At 40.7% G+C, this 19606-nt stretch overlaps 1 protein-coding gene across 1 annotated transcript in view; it reads right to left on the minus strand.

Annotated features, from left to right (window-relative positions):
• LOC122795737 (dedicator of cytokinesis protein 1-like) overlaps positions 1 to 19606 on the minus strand; it is a 2411902-nt gene that overhangs the window by 2029527 nt on the left and 362769 nt on the right. Inside the window, exon 4 of the mRNA XM_044064047.1 lies at positions 14159 to 14307. Within this exon, the coding sequence (XP_043919982.1) occupies positions 14159 to 14307 (149 nt within the window). The remainder of the gene's footprint in view (positions 1 to 14158; positions 14308 to 19606) is intronic.

Genomic DNA, 19606 nt, shown 5'->3' on the forward strand with positions numbered 1-19606 from the left:
AGTCTATTCCAGAGCATGGGCAGTCTCTGGGTGAGGACCTGTCCCTCCAGCATGTTCTGTTGATTGTGGTAAAGAGGTTGAGGTCTCTGGAGCATGTGGTGCGGAGGGATTGGGATTTCTTTAGATGTAGCATTTCTAACAGAGCTGGGTCAGACATGGCTTTATAAGTCAAACAGAGACTGTCCCTAAGTAGGTGATATAAGACAGAATAGCTGAATGGCTGGAGTCTTTTGATTCTGTCCATGTAGGACATGTTTAAGGCCTATGATCTTCTGCATGAGGTACTTCTGTGGCCTCTCCAGCTGTTTCAGGTGTCTAGTGAGGTACATGCCAAATGGGGAATTATACTCGATGATTGGTCTAATGAGGGAAGAGTAGAGAGAGATGATGACCTCTTCCTTCCTGGATGCAAAACCCTTGGTAATGAGATGTGCAACATAGAAGGACTTTCTGACCTCAGCGGGAATGTGGTGGTCAAAGGAGAGGTTGCTGTCAACCTGCACCCCCAGATCTTTTATAATGCCTTCAGTGTTCAGCGGGCTCCCATTGATGTGGTAATTAGTGGGAACTGGGTTTTTACCAAAGGAGATGATGATGATGCATATTTTGGCATTAAGCTTAATGCCAGGGTTTTGACACCAGTCATTGGTCTCAGTGAGGCTTTTCTGTAGGATTCTGCATCACCTGGGGAAGTTAATAATGGCTCCCAGTTTGCAGTTGTCTGTGAACTTGGTAAGCCAGAGTCCCTTTGTGTTGGCCTGGACTTCTGAGAAGTAGATGCCAAACAGGAGATGACCCAGGACCGATTCCTGTGGGACTCCACTTGTGACTGTTCTGCAGTCTAACTTGGAGTCCACTACTTTCACACTACGTGTTCTATCTGTGAGCCAATTTGCAACCCACCTAGTGATATAGGGGTCTATGTCTAGTTTGGTGAGTTTATTAGTAATTCCTGAGTGAGGAATAGTATCAAAGGCCTTGGCCAGATCAAGGTAGGCTGTATGCATTGCCTTACCTTCATCCACAGCCCTGGCTACTGACTCAAAGAAGTCAACCAGCTTGAGCAGGCATGATCTCCCTTTCACAAATCCAAACTGCATGGGGTCCAGAGTTTGGAAATTTCCTATATCTTTGGTAATCAGGTCCATGATGATGCTCTCCATAGTTTTACATATCAGACTCATCAGGCTAATGGGGCGATAATTCCCAGGGTCTGTAGTCGCTCCTCCTTTGTGGAGAGGCATGAATGTAGCAGTGCACCATTTGGTAGGGACAAAGCCTGAGGTGAGGCCATTTCACTTTGTAGTTCATGTAGAACACAGCCAGGAATATTACTGGGTCCCATGGAAGCTGTATTCTTGTCCTTGGACAATGCAGCTTTAACCTGTGCTGCAGTAATGCTGGGTGCCTGGCATACTTCATGTATTGTGACTGGCCCTTTAGGGGGGAGAGAGGGGTAAAGTTGACACTGAATCTGAGGACCAGTATGTTGGCAATATCTGTTGGCTCAGTATAGACCATACCATTGTGCAGTAACTCAAAGCAAATCTGGGTATTGCCATGGAGGTTCTTGATATAGCTATAAAAGGCTTTGTGATTGTTTTTAGTGTCTGCCGCAATTCTGCCTTCATAGCTGGCTTAAGAGAATTTGATGAGGGATCTCAGCTTTTTGTTGAGGCTAATAAGGGAGTTTTTTCAGTCTTGTGACTTCACATTTTTCTGCATCAGTTTCTTCTTCCTGTTGTAGTGCATTGGTGTATGATTCATCAGTAATGCAGCTATTTTCCATTGACATGGGTGCTGTGAAGTTACCCACCTCTGTTTTTAGGAGTCCAAAGTCAACTTTGGAGAAGTTTTTCAAGGTGGTTACCTTTGCAGGGGGTGTTGGTGAGATGTGGATTTCCATGGTGATTAGTTTATGGCCAGATCTGACCAGGGAGGGATTGATTATTGGTATAGAGCAACGGTTGCCCATGTTAGTAATAACCAGGTCAAGGATGTTGCTTCCTCTACTGGGGGTCAGAAAGAGCTGGTCCAGGCCATTGAAATTGATGAATTCCAGGAAGCACTGAGCCAGTGTATTGGTGCCTGAGTAGTTTTCCCAGTTGATGGAGGGGTAGTTGAAGTCTTCTAGTAAGAGAGTGTTGGGATGGGTCTTCATAGATTCCAGGGTGCTTAGGAACATGAAGTGAGAGTCTTGGGACATGGTTGGGGACCTATAGCAGGCTATGACCCGGATTGCTGATTTACCCAATATTTGTAGCTGTTATGGTGGTAATTTGGTCTTTGGAACACTCCCTAAAAAGGGCACTATAAGCGTGGCAACAGCCTTAGCTAGTACCTGGAAACTCAGGGGTGACAGATGCAGGCCATCTCTGGCAAAGCATCGAGGTCTGGCAATCAAGTCATCCCATCCAGACAGATACTGGATCCCCTTAGAATGATACCAGAAACTTAGCCAATTGTTGAAGTCAATAATTTTTTGTTTGTACTGCGGTATCATTCTGCGTGATGGTAGGATACTGTTCATGGCTAGTGTCATACCTGTCTGGGCCACATAATCTGAGAGCTCCACCATGTCTCTTTTCATGTAGTCCAGGGAGGAGCATCTCAGGTCATTCACACCCAAATGGACAATGACAGAATTATACTTGTACTTGTTGTGGAGTGACCTGAGTGTGTGTGTTATATGTCAGATTCTGGCACCTGATAGACAGCTGACTTTTACCTTCTCCTTATTCAACCTAGTGAGTGGGAGATCTGTGTGACTCACTATTGAGTCACCTATGATTAGTGTATTGGGCAAGGTGTTTAGCCTTAGGGGCTTAGGTTGAGGGGCACAAATTGGAGGTGAACTATGTGTCCTGTGATTTGTGCTGTGTTGTGGTGGTCGAGTGCGTTTCTGTCTTGGATGCCTCTGCTGTTTGAGTAAATTTCTATTGAGAGCCTCCGTGAAGGTGGGTATGTGGTTTATGTTTTTATATGAGAGCTGTGATAGTGGGAGTTCTGGAGGGCTATGTGTTCCATGTGGTGTGGTGCAGGTGTTGACCTTTTCCTCTTGACGAGCTAGTCCGGTCTTGGTTGCAGAGTGCATAGCTTCCAATTTGATGATATAAGTGCATCTCTCACAAGTCTGAGTGTTGGGAGGTAAGAGGAGAGGGTTGTCTGTGTGCATGAGGCAGTTGCTACACTGCCTCAGAATGCAGAGTATACAAGGTTAATAAGAGAAAGCACAGGGAACTGCCCTTTAATCATGCCAGGAGGGGTGGTCATAGCTACTAAGTAATGGAGCTATTTCCATGAAGAACGACTAGTGCTGATGGCACTTAGGCATGCTACAATAATTGCTACAAAAACCTGTTGAAGTGCAAAGTGATTAGGCTATCTGAAGTGCAAGAGAGACAGAACTAGCAAGATCTAAGGGAAAAACTGAAGAGCAGACTTTCTGGCACCAGTAATAGTTTACCTCAGCTCGGCACCACTGTACAGAGCTTAAACAAGTGCAACTCCACACAAACGCGGGCTTTTAAACCAGAAAGTTGAAAAGGATGGAAAAACTGCCCAAACGGCCAATAAACTACAATTTCTGGGCCAGAAACTACTCTTCTTGCGTTAGATAGGCTACCTAGCGCTTACCACTCCCACTGATAAGCTAGAAGGCTTCCCTCTAACACAGAAAGGCTTGGGGGGCTCAGAGGCTTACAAAGAGTTCTGGATACAGCAAATCTTTATCTGGACTAGAGTAGTTACAGGAAAGGTGGGAAACAAGCGCGAATGTGGGCTTTTAAACCAGAAAGTTGAAAGGGGTGGAAAATTTGCCCAAATGGGCAATAAACTACAATTTCTGGGCCAGAAACCACTCCTCTTGTGGTAGATAGGCTACCTAGTGCTTACCACTCCCACTGATAAGCTAGAAGGTTTCCCTCCAACGCAGAAAGGCTTGGGGGCCTCAGAAGCTTACAACAGTCCAGGATACAGCAAATCTGTATCTGGACTAGACTGTTTACAGGAAAGGCAGAAAACAAGCTTAGATTTTTTTTTTTTTTTAACAGAAAAGCAGCTAAAACAGCAGTAAAACAATTCAAATGCAGTGCAAGCTACCACACTTGAGTGTGTAGCAATATTAAAGCAAATACAATTTAAATAAATGCAAATAAATTAAAAAATGACTAAACATAAGTGCAGAAATCAGTAAATTAGGAAAAAAAATTAAGATGGAGGCACTTAGAGTATCAGAAAACAATGCCAGCAAATATATAAATAATTCAGTCAAGCAAAAATTAAGTCAGTTAATGGTGGTGGTGGGTTGAAGTGCTCAGCAGGAATTTTACAGCAACTTGTAGTGTTTTTCCCAACTTTTTAATTTTATTTTTCAGTGGATGGTTTTGTATGATTGTTGATTTGCTGTTTTCCCTGCTTGCACTGGGATAAAGTATGCCAGTACTGTACATCAGGTCACAGTCACAAGTCTGGCATCACTTGTTATAAAATGCCTTTTTTTTAAAACTTTTTTAAGAATACCACTGTGTGTAACTGGTTGCTGGGATGATTGCAATTGTCAACTGTTGTATAACACTGAGTTGCTATAATATTGCTCTGTTACTATGGGGGACACTTTTGGTTAAGGGAGCTCGTTGTAAAGTTAAAATGTTTTGTTTCTGTTGCAGCCACCCTTTATGTAAGCAGTAAGGCAGTAGAAAAGAGATGAGTCTTTTAAACTGCACATTTAATTCATTAAGACACAAATTAGACTGTGTCTATGTAGGAAGTGTGTTTAAGGGCACTTCTATTCATTGCTGCTGCTTAAATATTTTTGTCAGGAGTTTGTGATTTCTTACTGTGATTTGGCTACTGCAGCAGTTTTTAATTAATTAATCAATTTATTTATTTATTTATTTTTTAACCTTGTAAAAGAACTAGTTCAAAGCACCATATTGTTTTAAGTCTCCATCTGGGCCAAACGGCTACAGCAAACATACATCAATATGAACATGAACAAGAATGAATGTTACAAATGCACCGTAGTGAACTAGATACATACATAATTATTTTAGATCTATCACTAGGTATAAAGAATGGAATTCTTAATTTATCGTCTGTTCCTCTGATTTTCTAAACACATTTCATAACAGAAAATACATGCATTATGACATGCTGTTTATTTTGATAAAGCAAAACCTGTTCATTTTATAGTCACTCAGACAATCATATACATCTACAAATTCAAGCAGTAATGAATTAAAATTTTAGGAAGATTTTCCTTAATTTGTCATAAGGAAAATATATAACTTAAGATTTTTATTATCAAAATTATGTTTTTACCCTGAAAAAATAAGAATATCATTTCCTTTAACTATAATATGGTATTTAGTTCTTTTCAGATTATAATTCATGTGCCCGATGCTTTAATTTGGACAGGTGGCACTTTACTGTCATTCATTCATTTCTTTTCATTTCTTTGCAGTTTTATTATTTTATTTTAAATTGTTTTGCAAAGGGGATCCCCATAAACTGGAAATAAGTTTTCAATAAAGCAGTCAAGACAAAAATAACAAACATCCTACATTAAACATGATCAAGAAACATTTGCAAAATACATTTCATAAAACAGAGTGAAGTTAATTTTTGTGGCAAATTAACATATTATGATGCTAATCGTACAACACAGTATAAATATTTATGACACCAGGCTTTATGACATAAAGTTACCCATGTTTTGTGTACTCATTCTGGACAGTTAAACATTCTGCAAAATTAATCATTTTACTGCCAGTGGCAAAAAACTTCCTTGTAAGTTAAATTAATACTTTCCTCCTATAATATTTTCTAGATGAGAATGCTAATTTTTTGAGACCTGCCTGACATAAATGAGTATTACTAGTTTCTGTTATAAGCCTTAGAACAACTCTATAGACAACCTCATATCTGTCGAAATTTGCAGTATCCCATACAATGGCAATAGACAGTCCAGTTAAGAAAACTATAAAAGAATAGCATAATACGAAATCTTGAGTAGGGTAAAGGATGTTTCTTTTAATTTACATTCACACTAAACAAAACAGATTGCACATAATTTTTTGCAATCAAGTCTACATATTTCTTAAAACTTTGATATTTATCTATCATTAATCTAACAAAGCTCAACTTAGAAGGTCTCATAAGAAAGCTGTAAATACATGGGATTCCCAATGGTGTAATTTCCAAAAAACACAGTATGCACTTTTCATTATTAAGACTCAAACCCATTATAGCAATGGATGACTGCACACTGCTAAAGTTTTCAGTTATAAAATTATAATGAAAATAATCTATTATTATATAATAAAACATTATTAGTTGCAAAGAATATTGGCTTTGTATTCTTAGCTATCATTGAAATGTGATTAAAAACAAGAAAGAAATTGAATGTTCTGTAACTGTACCTTGAGCGTCTTTTTTATTCAGACTTTTTATTATTGAGTTTCCGTTATCAAAACAAGTACTTATTATTAGCTAAATAGTTATTCAAGTCTTAAAGCTTTCTGGGAAACCATAATAAAATAAAGCTTTAATAATGGATCCTTTATATAGTTTATGCAGCAATACTTTTACTCCAACAAAAATGTCACACTGGCTCTGAAAACCTTAATGCTGTGCTGAAAAACTTACTTTTTATAAATAATGTACTGTTTGCTCTACTACATGTGCTTCCACTATGGGTGGACAAAAGTGAATTCACTGAGGATTAGACTCCCCAAACTGTATTCACTGAAAAAAAACTGCAAAATAGTCTTTTTAAAGTGTTTTTTAAGGGGCAAGCCTCTCTATACCTCTCAATGTAGGCTCAAGCCCCTCAAACCCTCTGAACTTATATATAGAAACTCCATGTTTGCACCAACTGAAAGAAGGAGGAAATTCCCCCCAAATGGGCATCACTGCTGGCACAACTCATTAACAGTGATTTCCCATGGAGGAGCTCCTATCATTGGCAGGTTGAACCTCAGTTAACTGAAGCTCAAGTGTTAAATCTTCGTCCACCAGTAGGTGACCCATTACAATGTTTGTTAGCAGTATGGCCAGTACAGACAAATGTGGAATTCATTAAAAATTAAAGACATCATTAACATTTCCTGTCTTGAATATTATTTTTATATTAATTAATTTAATTAATATCTGCATTCAAAAATTGAACAGTAAAAATGTATGTATAAAGCAAATTAATATTTGGAACTATCAGAAGCTGTCCAAAGTAAGGTAGTTCCTAATCCATAAAAATGACAAATTCCAAAGGCATATCACTATATAAGCAAATGGTCACACCGGATGTTTCAAACCATGACATACTAACAGTCCTAAAGTACCTAAGGCAAGTGGATGACAGACTGGAAGGGAATCAGCAACTTTTTGTAATAAGAAAAGTCCACAACTCATAGTGCCAGAAAACACCCGTACCAAAATCTTAAATATAATTCAGTAATGTACGTGTAGCCAATGCATGGCTCAAAGAGTGGGGGTAATATGACAGAAACATGGTGTACCAGTGAGTAACACGTTGATGAGTTCTGTGCCAACTGCAAGTGAAAATGTTAAGTGTTTGATTAGCCAAAGGTAAATAACATTGGAGTAATCAACACACGTTGATAACAAACCGAGGACAACCACAGCAAGGCTTTGGAAAAGAACTGTGTCTATTTTGGGTGACATTTCTCAGAAGATTTGAGCTCGATTGACATCTGATCTCAAAGTGTCAGGTGTTAACTAAGAATATTATCAGGACTGTGGACTCTGGACACACACCCCAAATGCTTACCCCATAAATAATTCAAGGAGGCAAGGGAACAGAACTGAAGCCCAAGAGCCACATAAACAGCAAAGACCTCTACTGTGGATGCGCTGAGCCTCATCTTATCACTTTCAACCAAAGATGGCAAGAATGCATGTTATACACAAAGAAAACAATAAGCCCCATATGATCCAGAGGGAAAGAAGGTGGAATTGTGTATGATGTGCATAAAAGTAAAAGTGCAAGATCTCCCAAGGGCATAATATACACAGTGAATATTTACAGAAACAGCAATGAATCTAATAGAAGCCTATACCCCGATGTGATGGAAAAGGATGAATTAAAAACAGAAGTCTCCTGCCTGGACTGGAGGCAAACCCAACCCATATTAGTAACATCAAGACCACATTAAAGCCAAAGTTGACCATCAAAATACAAATTTTGACCATGTCGGATACTACTGACAAATCCAACAAGGCTAATACTGAATAACACTAATGTCTCTCTCTCTTTCAGTTAGGACATCCTTTACTACATTATTGAATGTAATCTCAGTACTGTGGCTTGTCCTAAACCCAGCATGAAAAGGATCAGTGACATTCAAGTTTCACATGAAAGGCTTGCCAATAACTTTTGACAAGGATACGGGAAGTTCAAGATTCGATGAAAGTTAACAAGTCCACTGGGATCAAATTCATTTTTCTAATAAGTAGGATTATTAAGGCTTCCTTGAAAATACATGCATGTACCTTAAGTTTTAGACAGCATCCTAACAAGTGATAAGTAGCTTGACCCAATATGTCTAGACAGGCAAAAAAACAAACAAGGACATGGGTCCTGACTGCACAATTTAAGCAAATACTGAAAATCAGAGGCACAAATCATAGCTCAATCTGCATCAGTGTCCTGGGGAACATAAGAAAGTGCATCTGACTTAAAGCAAGAAACCTTTACAGTGAAGAGCTAAACAGCCAGCTACCACAGACGTGACGGAAAGATTCTGCAGAAGAAGAGACAGGCAGGACAGCACAGTCTGTGGGACATATGAAAAGACTGATCTTAATGCTGAAGTATCAGTGATCACATGACAGTAATTTCCATTTCCACGAAATACGGTGCTTTCGTGCATTGTTATAAAACATCAAATATTTGTGAGTAGTACTGTGTAATTCTGTCCAGTAATGTATCACACATTTAGAAAAAAATAAATACAAGGATGCACATCTGCTGACACTTCATGTTTTATCGGTTTCACAAATATAAAGGGACAGACTCTGGAATGCACAAACATATTGTGCATATCCTTTACATGACAGCCTCATATTTTTCCATTTCCATTTACTTCCGGAAAGATATACAAATAAAAAAAAAATCCATGAATATTAGCTTGGTAGAAGACACTAGACTTTGCTTCAGCTGAATTATTGATAGTCTGAACAGTCATTTATAAATTTCAAAACATAGGCAAAATTATATGAATAGCTTTAATACAGCATATTAAAAAATGACTGCATACATTTTTAGATCATATGATCCTAGGATCATAGGTGTTAAAAAGCAAATGAGACCCAAGTCCATTTCTGGCTTGCCAGTACCCACCCTTACTCCCTGCCTCACTTTTCATGGAGGGCCAGACCAGTCATACCAAGGAAAAATTTATGAGTATCCATCCAATTGTTCAACTCCTTTTTGAACACAAAAGAGTTGCTCTCAGTGTTAAGTCTGCCCTGATTCTGAAAGACTTGCTCTCATTGTAAGTGACTTACTTCGGTGTAAGGCTGATCTACAAACAAGCTTATTAAGGGGACCAGATTCCAAAACACTTGTTCTCAGCCTGCTCTCATTGTAAGTGGTTACTTACACTGAGAGCAATTCTTTTGGAATCTGGGTCAGTGTATCACACCTTTTAATGTGGAGATGAAGATTATTCCATAGTAGGGGTACACATTGTTTGACAAATCTATCACCACACCATGTTTTATTTATTTTTCTGGAGTAGATTTAGGTCTAGTGCTTGTAGGACTGTTTGATTATTGGAGGAATAAGAGTTTTTGGAATACTGGATTTTTTATGATCCTGGAAGTAAGGCACAGAACACTCCTAATGAGTCTTTATGATGCTGAATATAGGATATCGTTTCCAATCTCTCTCTTGGTAGCTTAGGTCTTTTAAGCCCATGATCTTTTTAGTTAAAGAACCCCTGGGGCCTTCTGAATTGCTTGATCTTCTTCATAAGGAGGTGTTTGCTTTCATTGTCACTTTACATTAAATTAACTTAGTTCAGTTCACATGACCCCATTTTAATCTGTTGTTATTGCACTATAATGTATTGTCATTTAACACAATAATCCTAGGAAAGACTGCTAATCAGCATGTGATCAAATGCTCCATATGTGAATAATCCATATGTAATGAAAAATGTGAAACCACTAAACTACAGTATGTCCTTGTAGAAATTGTTATATAAACCAAGGCTGTGGAGTTAATAAGCTTTCAGATGTCAGCCATAGTATAGCATAAGAATGACATTATTTCAATTCTTCTGAAATTCCAGATGTGGCTCATAAACACTAAAAGAAATTCCAGATGTACTTATTAAAGAAGCAAACAGGAAGTAAAACAAAAAAAATAAATAACTGTTTTACTTAAGTAAATATATTATATAAACATTGTTGTTCGCTTTAAATGGCACATCAGTATGAAAAATGATTTTCTATTTGTCATGCAACTCATCTAATTTCTGCCTTGCATTCAAAACACAGACATAGTTCGATAAGTGAGTTATGGTTAATACCAGATGGCACCATCCCACAATTCTGTGCAAAACTACAGAGTCTCCAATGTCAGACACATGGAATGAGGAACAGTAATGTTGTTTGTCAAACTAGCAATGACAGTGTCCTGGTCTCGTCTTCTCCAGATGATGCTGCTCATGAACCAAACCTGCTGCTCTGCAAATATCTTTAGCTCATAAACTAAGAACTGCCACAATCTGCCACCCTGCTCCCACACAGACACCTTTTAAAGTGCTGTAAATGAAGACATTTAATTCTTGTTAAATTATTTGCAATTTAGAAATAGACTATTAAACAGTTACTTGAACTTGCATTGGGATCCAAGGAACATTTTTTTCTCTTTGTTACATCAAACTAGTGGATGATTTCACAAGCAGTAATCCCATTTCTAGACATTACATAATTCTTCAGAGGGGTTATGTGCAAACTGTCCCATTAGGTACAGTTTTCCAACTGCTAACTGTTAAATAATAGATAACATTATAAGCCCAACACTTTCCCCATATAGATCCTCTGAGCATAACTTGCCCATCAGCTATTATATGTTGAGTCACTTCCCAGGCAGACAGTTGTACTGCATTCTAGGTTTTCCATAACATCACTCTAGATATCCGCATCCCGCCCCCACCCACCATTAAGAAAATCATGGTAAAAAATTTCTCCAAAGCCAACATCATGCTTCTTAAGACAAGTGGCGAACTTCATGACACCCATGCAGATGGACAATACAGTTACGACTGCTGAATCCTACATAAATGCACTCTATAAGCACTTACACGACTGCCTAGATTGTGCTATCCCAAACGGAACCAAGCCGCTATCCTCCAAAAAAAGGAAGCCAATCTGGTGGTCCCCTGCCATAAACAAACTCTACAACAGAAGGAAGAAACTGTTTCAAAAGAGAGTAAAATCCCATGAGCGGAGGAGCTCCCTGGTCAGCCTCAGTAAGAAGCTGAGATCCCTTATAAGATCCTTCAAATCAAGATAAGAAAACAAAATTGCCACTGGTTCTAAGGACAATGACAAAGCATTCTATAGCTATATCAAGAATCTCAATAGCAACACCCAGATCTGCTCTGAGTTACAGCACAATGGCATGAAAATGACAGAACCAGCTGATATAGTCAACATCCTGGTAGAGGGGTTCAGTGCTAACTTTACCCCCCTCTCACCCCCTAAAGGGCCATTATCTATACAGGAAGAATGCAGAGTCCCTGTAATTACATCTATGCAGGTAAAAGCTGCACTCTCTAAAACCAAAAACACAGCATCCATGGGACCGGATAACATCCCAGGCTATGTTTTACACGAACTTCAGAACAAACTGGCTCCCCACCTAAGCACCATGTTCAATCATAATCTCACGTCAGGCTTTGTGCCCACTGAATGGTGCACAGCAACAGTTATCCCACTCCACAAAGGAGGAGCCACCACTGATCCTGGGAACTATCACCCTATTAGCCTGACGAGCCTGGTCTGTAACACCATGGAATGTATCATCATGGAACTCATAAACAAAGACATTGGTAACCTCCAAACTCTGGACCCCACCCAGTTCGGGTTTGTGGAATGCAGATCATGCCTTTTGAACCTATTCGACTTCTTTGAGGCAGTCAACAAAGCCATAGACAAGGGTAAGGTGGTTCACACAGCCTATCTTGACCTCGCCAAGGCTTTCAACACCATCCCCTATTCTGGAATTATAGCTAAACTCACTAAACTAGGTATAAATCCCTATGTCACAAGATGGGTTGCCAATTGGCTCACTGACAGAACCCACACTGTAAAAGTTGCAGACTCCAAATCTGACTTCAAACTAGTGACAAGTGGAGTACCACAGGGTTCAGTCCTGGGACCTCTTCTGTTTGGTATCTACTTCTCTGAAGTAAAGACTAACACAGAAGGCCTCTGGCTAATGAAGTTCAGAGATGACTGCAAACTAGGAGCCATAGTCGAGTCCCCAAATGATGTGGACATCCTACAGAAGGGCCTCACTGAGACAGATGCCTGGTGTCAGAGCCATGGCCTCAAGCTCAATGCCAAAAAGTGCATTGTCATCCCCTTTGGTAAAAACTCTGTACCCATGAACTACCACATAAACGGCAGTCTACTTAACGCCGAATGTGTGATAAGAGACCTTGGGACCCAGGTGGATAGTAGTCTCACCTTTGATAATCACATCATCACAGTAGTCAGAAAATTCTTCTATGTGGCACACCTCATCACAAAAAGGTTCTCATCCAGGTAAAAAGAGGTCATTGTTCCCTTCTACTCGGCACTCATTAGACCTATTATGGAGTACAACACCCCTTTTGGAATGTACCTCACAAGACATCTGCAGCAGTTGGAAAGGCCACAGAAGTACCTCACAAAAAGGGTTAATGGCCTCAAACATATGCCCTACACTGACCATCTCAAAAAACTCCAGCTTTACTCTGTAGCATATCGCCTACTCTGAGGAGATCTCTGCCTAACATATAAAGCTATGTTAAACCCAGAGCTGTTGGGCATGCTACACCTTAAGAAATTCCAATCGCTCTGAGCCACATGCTCTAGGGACCTAAACCTTATCACCACAATAAACAGGACATGCTGGAGGGATAGATTCCTGTCCCAGAGACTTCAAAAGCACAAAATGCTAACTGCCATGGATATCCAATAATGATGCTTTCAAAACTGAATGTAACAAACTTTTATTGCAAAAATGGTTGTTGTAGTAGTTAAGCGCTTTCACCCATTATATATGGGCTTCATCAGAACTACTGACTTAAAACAAACTACTGTTTAAATAGACAATGTGGCACCAAATGGCCGTTTTTTAAAAAACTTCCTTAAAGAAACCTTCACTTAAAATTACACAATTGACAATGATACATTGTTCAACGTATCAAAGAATCATTTACTATAATAATATAAACCCTACTAAAACTTACTTTTCTTAAATAATGTCTTTGTATAATGGCGCATTACTGTTCTTCCGCCCGTGGTGGTATACTGCTTCCTTATGTTGATGTACTGTTCATGCGTATGGCACTTGCATGCCCATGTATACCCAGTACAGTGATGCTTTTAAATGGAAGCAATGGAGAAAAGAAAGTCTCCGTTTTTTTTTTTAATTAAAAAAAAAAAAAAAAAGTTTTGGACACTTTATACCAATAGAAAAAAGTTTGGGCGACTGGACCTTTTTCTGTTGGTATATTGTGAGATTTACAATGGGCACACTGGCCAAATCAGTGTGCACATTTTAGAATATTAATTGGGGGGGGGGGTCATTGTATAATAGATAAGTTAACACACGTGTACTATATTTGTTAGAATTATATGCATTTTATTGAGGTTAAGTGGTATCTTATAAAAGGTTTGAACATAGCAGTGCTAAGTATTTCTAAGGTGCTTGTGTTATCTTAAGTGGGCTAATATTGTCTTATTTGTGATTTATGTTTGTTCAACTGTTTCATTTTTCTTTTATTAAAATTAAGTTATAAATAAAAGGGACCAAAGAGCCCAGTTTAGGTATCATTAAAATAAATCAAATAGAAAATAAAAACGAAAATATATCGGTAATGCTATTCATTTACAATGAGAAGCAAGAGTAACTTACCGAGCTAAATGACCTTGTCATCTGGTATTCACACAGCATCATATCAAAAAAGATAGGAATTGTGGATTTCCTCAAGTTGACCTCTGGCACAAGAGTCACTTCTAGAATGGGACCCACCATACCTGGGATAAACTCAATCTTATGGTTACCTGCAAAAAAGACAAGCAAAAGCATGCTGAGGTAAAAACAATGGAGAAATGAAAAATATACTGCATTTATCTAATCTTTTTATTTGCATTATTCAGTCAGGCATCACAAACTGATTTTATTCTTTATGTGTATGTAATGCTGCAACCTTTCTTATGCCATTATAAAGCTCATGTGTTTTCTCTGTTCTGAGTCTCTGTTGCCAGCTTGATAATTTGTTTCTTCAGTTTTCCTAAAAAAATTGTAAAGCTTCCACTAGAACACTTATGTTTGTTTCAGGCATTCTTGAATACCCATACTATTTTGAACCATATCTTCATGATGAATGTGTTATGCATATAATAATTTCTTTTTGTGTAGAAAGCATTGATTGCTCATATTGTAACTGGGCCCCATTTCAGTCCCTACTTAAAAGTCCATATTTTTGTCAATTAGCTTTTCAGACTGATGCTGGTCTTATGGCAGTGCCATATTACTTGAGCTACCTGAAAACTGTCTGCCATGCTCCTTCCTTTCTTGTTTCCTCTAGAGTACGTATTATGTTTCTTTCTTCCTCTTTTATCTGGCTTCTCTCTGACACTAGATGGCAAACTTTGCAGTTCCTACGCACCATTTGATAAGCTGTCTATAAGGGAACTGAACATCTTTTTATGTAAGTAAATGCTATGTATGCTGAAACTTTGAGTAAACAATAAAGCAGGGTATGGGATGGGTATACAGGACTCTGAACTTTAGGCAGTAGCCCAGACACTGCATCATGCGGTGTTTGTACAGTGTTTGTACAGATGGAATATAACTTAATTCTTGATGTAAATAAATAGAAGTTATGTTCTTACCATAACGTTCCATGTGGAGTGTTCATCTCGCCTTTGTTCTTACACATGGGTTCGGAGCCGATCCTCGGCTCCGTGCCGGCCGCTTGCAAGCTCTGCATCGAGAAGAAGTTCGAGATCACCTAATACCCACAATCCCCCTCTGCCTTTACCTCAGATCTAGTTTGCAAGCAAACCAGCAGCCAGAGAGAGCACACTCATGCCAAAATTTACATAATCAAGAAATCATCTATATACATATATATATATATATATATATATATATATATATATATATATATATATACACATGTGCATCATACAAATACAACCACTGCAAATGCAGAAGGAGAATACTCCAGACCAGGCACCAAATTGAACGTTCTTCCTGAGGGTGGGAGGGTGGGAATGTAAGAACAAAGGCGAGATGAGCACTCCACATGGAACGTTATGGTAAGAACATAACTTCTATATGTGAGAGTGTTCAATCTCGCCGTTTGTTCTTACACATGGGTAGCGTCCCTAGCTCCATCTTCCTGAGGAACTCACGGGAGAACATTCTTGAGCACAGTGGAACCAAAGGTTGCCCTATCCCTAGAAACCCTGTCCACTTTGTAATGAGAGATGAATGTATGCGGTTTAGCCCAAGTAGCAGCTGCACAAATCGTGTCTAATGATAGGCGAGCTGCGTGAGCCAAGGATGTAGACACTGATCTTGTAGAATGTCCTTTAGGTTTGACAGATAAGGTTTGATTTGAAGAATCATAAACGTATATGATACAATCAGTTAGCCATTTGGAAAGAGTTCGTTTAGTAACCGCTACACCTTTCCTGCTGTCAGCAAAGGCTACAAAGAGTTGATCAGATTTCCTGTGATCCTTTGTTCTATCCAAATAAAACCTGAGTTGTCTATGGACATCCAATTTGTGTAACATATACTCTAACTTATTAGTGTGATTTTTGAAAAAGGTGGGTAATTCAATGGACTGATTAATGTTATTGGTAGAGCAAACTTTGGGGAGAAAGGATGGATTAGTGCGAAGAGATACTCTGTCAGAGTGGAAGATCAAATAAGGGTGTTTAATAGAAAGAGCCTGAAGCTCAGACACTCACCTAGCGGATGTAATGGCTACCAAGAAGAGAGTCTTCCACGATAAAAACTTCAATGGGCAAGCGGAGGCTGGCTCAAAAGGGGGCAACATCAATTTAGATAGTAAAAGGTTCAGATTCCAAGGTGATGTAGGAGTTCTAACTGGTGGTCTAATATGAAAAGATCCTTTTAAAAAGGCCTTACAAAGTCTGTGAGCCATAACAGGTGCCCCACATTCTTCCACATGAAAGTTGGAAATGGCAGCCAATTGCACTCTTAAAGTGGCAGGAGAAGCTCCTTCATGGAACAATTCTGTTAAAAACTCCAAGATTTTGTTTAACGGAGCTATAACAGGGTCCAAATGATGTGAATTCGCCCAGAAGATGAAACGCTTCCATTTACTGGTGTAGGTCTTTGTAGTGGAAGCTTTATGAGAAGCCACTAATATATTCTAAACTGCCGGTGTAAGAGAATCAGACCTGGCTAAAAAGGGAAGTGGAGCAGCCAAGCTGCTAGATGGAGTGATTCGAGAGATGGGTGAGGAACTCCTGATGAGTGAGTCAGTAGATCTGGCTCTGGGTCCAGAATCCAAGGTCCCCGAATGCGGTGTTGCAATAGAAAGGGGAACCAAATTTGACGAGGCCAGAATGGGGCAATGAGGATTATCGTCCTTTGAAGGTTGTTGGCTTTCTGCAGAAACTTTGCAATCAGGGGAAAGGGAGGAAAAGCGTACAGGAGACCCGGGGGCCAATCGTGCACCAGCACGTCCCTGGGGACTTCCCCTGGAGGGGGTAATAGGGCAAAGTAGCTCCTGCATTTGGCGTTCATTGGAGATGCAAAAAGATTGCAGGAAGGCTGGCCCCACTTGCGAAAAATCGTCTTCGCAATTGACTGTTTGAGGGACCACTCGTGAGGCAACAGGATTGCTCTGCTCTGCCTGTCGGCTATGACGTTGGATGACCCCGGGATGTGTGTTGCGATCAGAAAGCGACCCGTGGACTCCGCCCATTGCCAAATTCTCATGGCCTCTCTGCATAGCTGATAAGACCTGGTTCCCCCTTGCTTGTTTATGTACCAGACTACAGACATGTTGTCTGTCTGAACTGCAATAGTCCCTAGAGGAAAAAGGGGAGCAAAGTGTTGCAACGCTAGAAACACTGCCCTCAACTCTAGAACATTGATGTGCAGATTGTACTCCAAATTGGTCCCTTCGCCTTGGACTGTCTGTCCCTGAAAGATGCCCCCCCACCCTATCAGGGAAGCGTCCGTGGTTATCGTCGCTGTCGTGGGTAGCACAAATGGTCTTCCGCTGGAAAGGTTGCAAGTCTGAAGCCACCAGGTTAGGTGTGATTTGCATGTGTTTGTAATCAGAATTTCGTGTGTCAGAGGTAGCTGTTGGAACGACCATTGTGCAAACAGTAGCCATTGTAGAACTCTCATGTGCAGTCTTCCCAATGGTATCGCAATGAGAGAAGCTGCCATGAGACCCAAGACCTTCAGAACCAGCTTTACTGGGGATTTTTTGGATGACAGAAGGAGAGAAATGTGGCTTTGTAGTGAGACTATCCTTTCTGGAGGGAGCCTTAGAATTAAATGATGCGTATCTAATTCCGCTCCTATGAATAAGATATGCTGTGATGGCTGTAGTAAAGATTTTTCGAAATTTATGGAAATTCCGAGGTGAACACAAAGTTGTAGAGTGTAATCCCTGGCCTGTATCAGTTGACGCCGGGTGGTGGCAGAAAGAAGCCAGTCGTCCAGATACGGAAACACCTGGAATCTTAGGTGTCTCAGATGAGACGCTACCACTGCCATGCATTTGGTGAAAACCCTGGGGGCTGAGGTCAGACCAAAGGGCAGGGCTCGAAACTGATAGTGACTGGCTCCCAGCCGGAAGCGCAAATGATCCCTGGACACCCTGGCCATTTTGATGTGGTAGTATGCGTCCTTCAGATCTATTGAGCACATCCAGTCGTCCTTCTGTAAGAATGGAAGGATCGATTGAAGCGTGACCATTCGGAACTTTTCTTTCTTGACAAAGGTGTTGAGGTTGCTTAGGTCCAGAATCGGCCTCCAGTCCCCTGTCTTCTTTGGAACTAAAAGAACCTTGAGTAAGTTCGAATCCTATTTGGTCCGCTGGGACTGGTTGGATGACTCTTTTTCTAGCAGCTTTGAAATTTCTATAGCTGCTGGGTCTCGCAGATGGGGCGGCACATCTGGGAGTCTTTTCTTTGGAATGAGAGTGGATAGAAAGGGTATTTTGTAACCTCTGGTAACCACGCTTTTTACCCAGTTGTCTGTAGTAAGATTCTGCCAGGCCTGAGGGTATAAAGCTAAGCGACCCCTGACTGCCTCCAGAGCAGGACAGTCGGGCCTCCTCTCAGGAGTGCTGGAAGGGTTTTCCAGGGGTGTATCCCTGTCACCTTGGTTTTGCGGACCCCCTCTCCCGCCAGGGCGGCTTCTTCCACCTCTGCCCCCTGCTCTGCCTGTAGAGGGGCCATCACCCTGCATGCCTGGGAAAGATCCTTGGGGTTTTGAAACCACATTTTTCCACCACGTTGCCCTTTGGGGTACGGTCTGGATGGGGTGGAAAAATGGACTCCGACAGCAGACAGAGTCTTTCCCTCCTGTTCACACCGGGTAAGGGTCTCCTTTACTTTGGGGCCAAAGAGAGTGGCACCATCAAATGGGGCGTTAGTAAAGGAAGACTTGAAGGCTTCCGCAAATGAACATAAGCGCATCCAGGATTGTCTGCGAAGAGCAATCGCTGAAGCTGCTGCCCTACTCGATCCTTCGGCTGCGTATGATATCAGCCTCATGGATGAGTTAACAATGGATGTAAGGGTATTTTGATGTGCTGTAACTTTCTCTGAAACAGCAGCATCTGTAGTACCCTGGAGGGTATCTCCCAGCTCTTTGATTAGATCCCTCTGTAGATGTGTAAAATGGGTCAAATAGTTCAGGGATCGCATAGAAAAAGCCGCTGAACTAAAAATGCGCTTCCCGTATCTGTCCATAGTCCTGGAATCTTTGTTAGGCGGATGGACAGATGAGGAAGATTCCGACATCTCCTTTTTCGTGGCCGCTGCCACCACCATGGCGTCCACTGGAACTCCCTTTGTGAGGTAAGCCTTGTCTTGGGGTGCAGTGATGTACTTATTAGGCTTCCTAGGGACTGGTTCCACCGTGTCAGGTGTCTCCCACGCCCTTCGAGCAATTAGCTCCATTAACTCATTGAAGGGCGGAGTGACCCAGAAGGAGGAAGGGCGAGCACCAAATGCCTTCAGCAAGACTGACTCATCCTCAGAAGGGGAAGGGACTGCCAATCACCTCTCTGCTTTAGGATCTCCAAGATGTCAGAAAAGGAGACATCTTCTGAAGGTGACTTTGGGGACCCTT

This window comes from Protopterus annectens, chromosome 2.part2 (assembly GCF_019279795.1).
Source record: "Protopterus annectens isolate FY-2018-M chromosome 2.part2, PAN1.0, whole genome shotgun sequence".
NCBI lineage: Eukaryota > Metazoa > Chordata > Ceratodontiformes > Protopteridae > Protopterus > Protopterus annectens.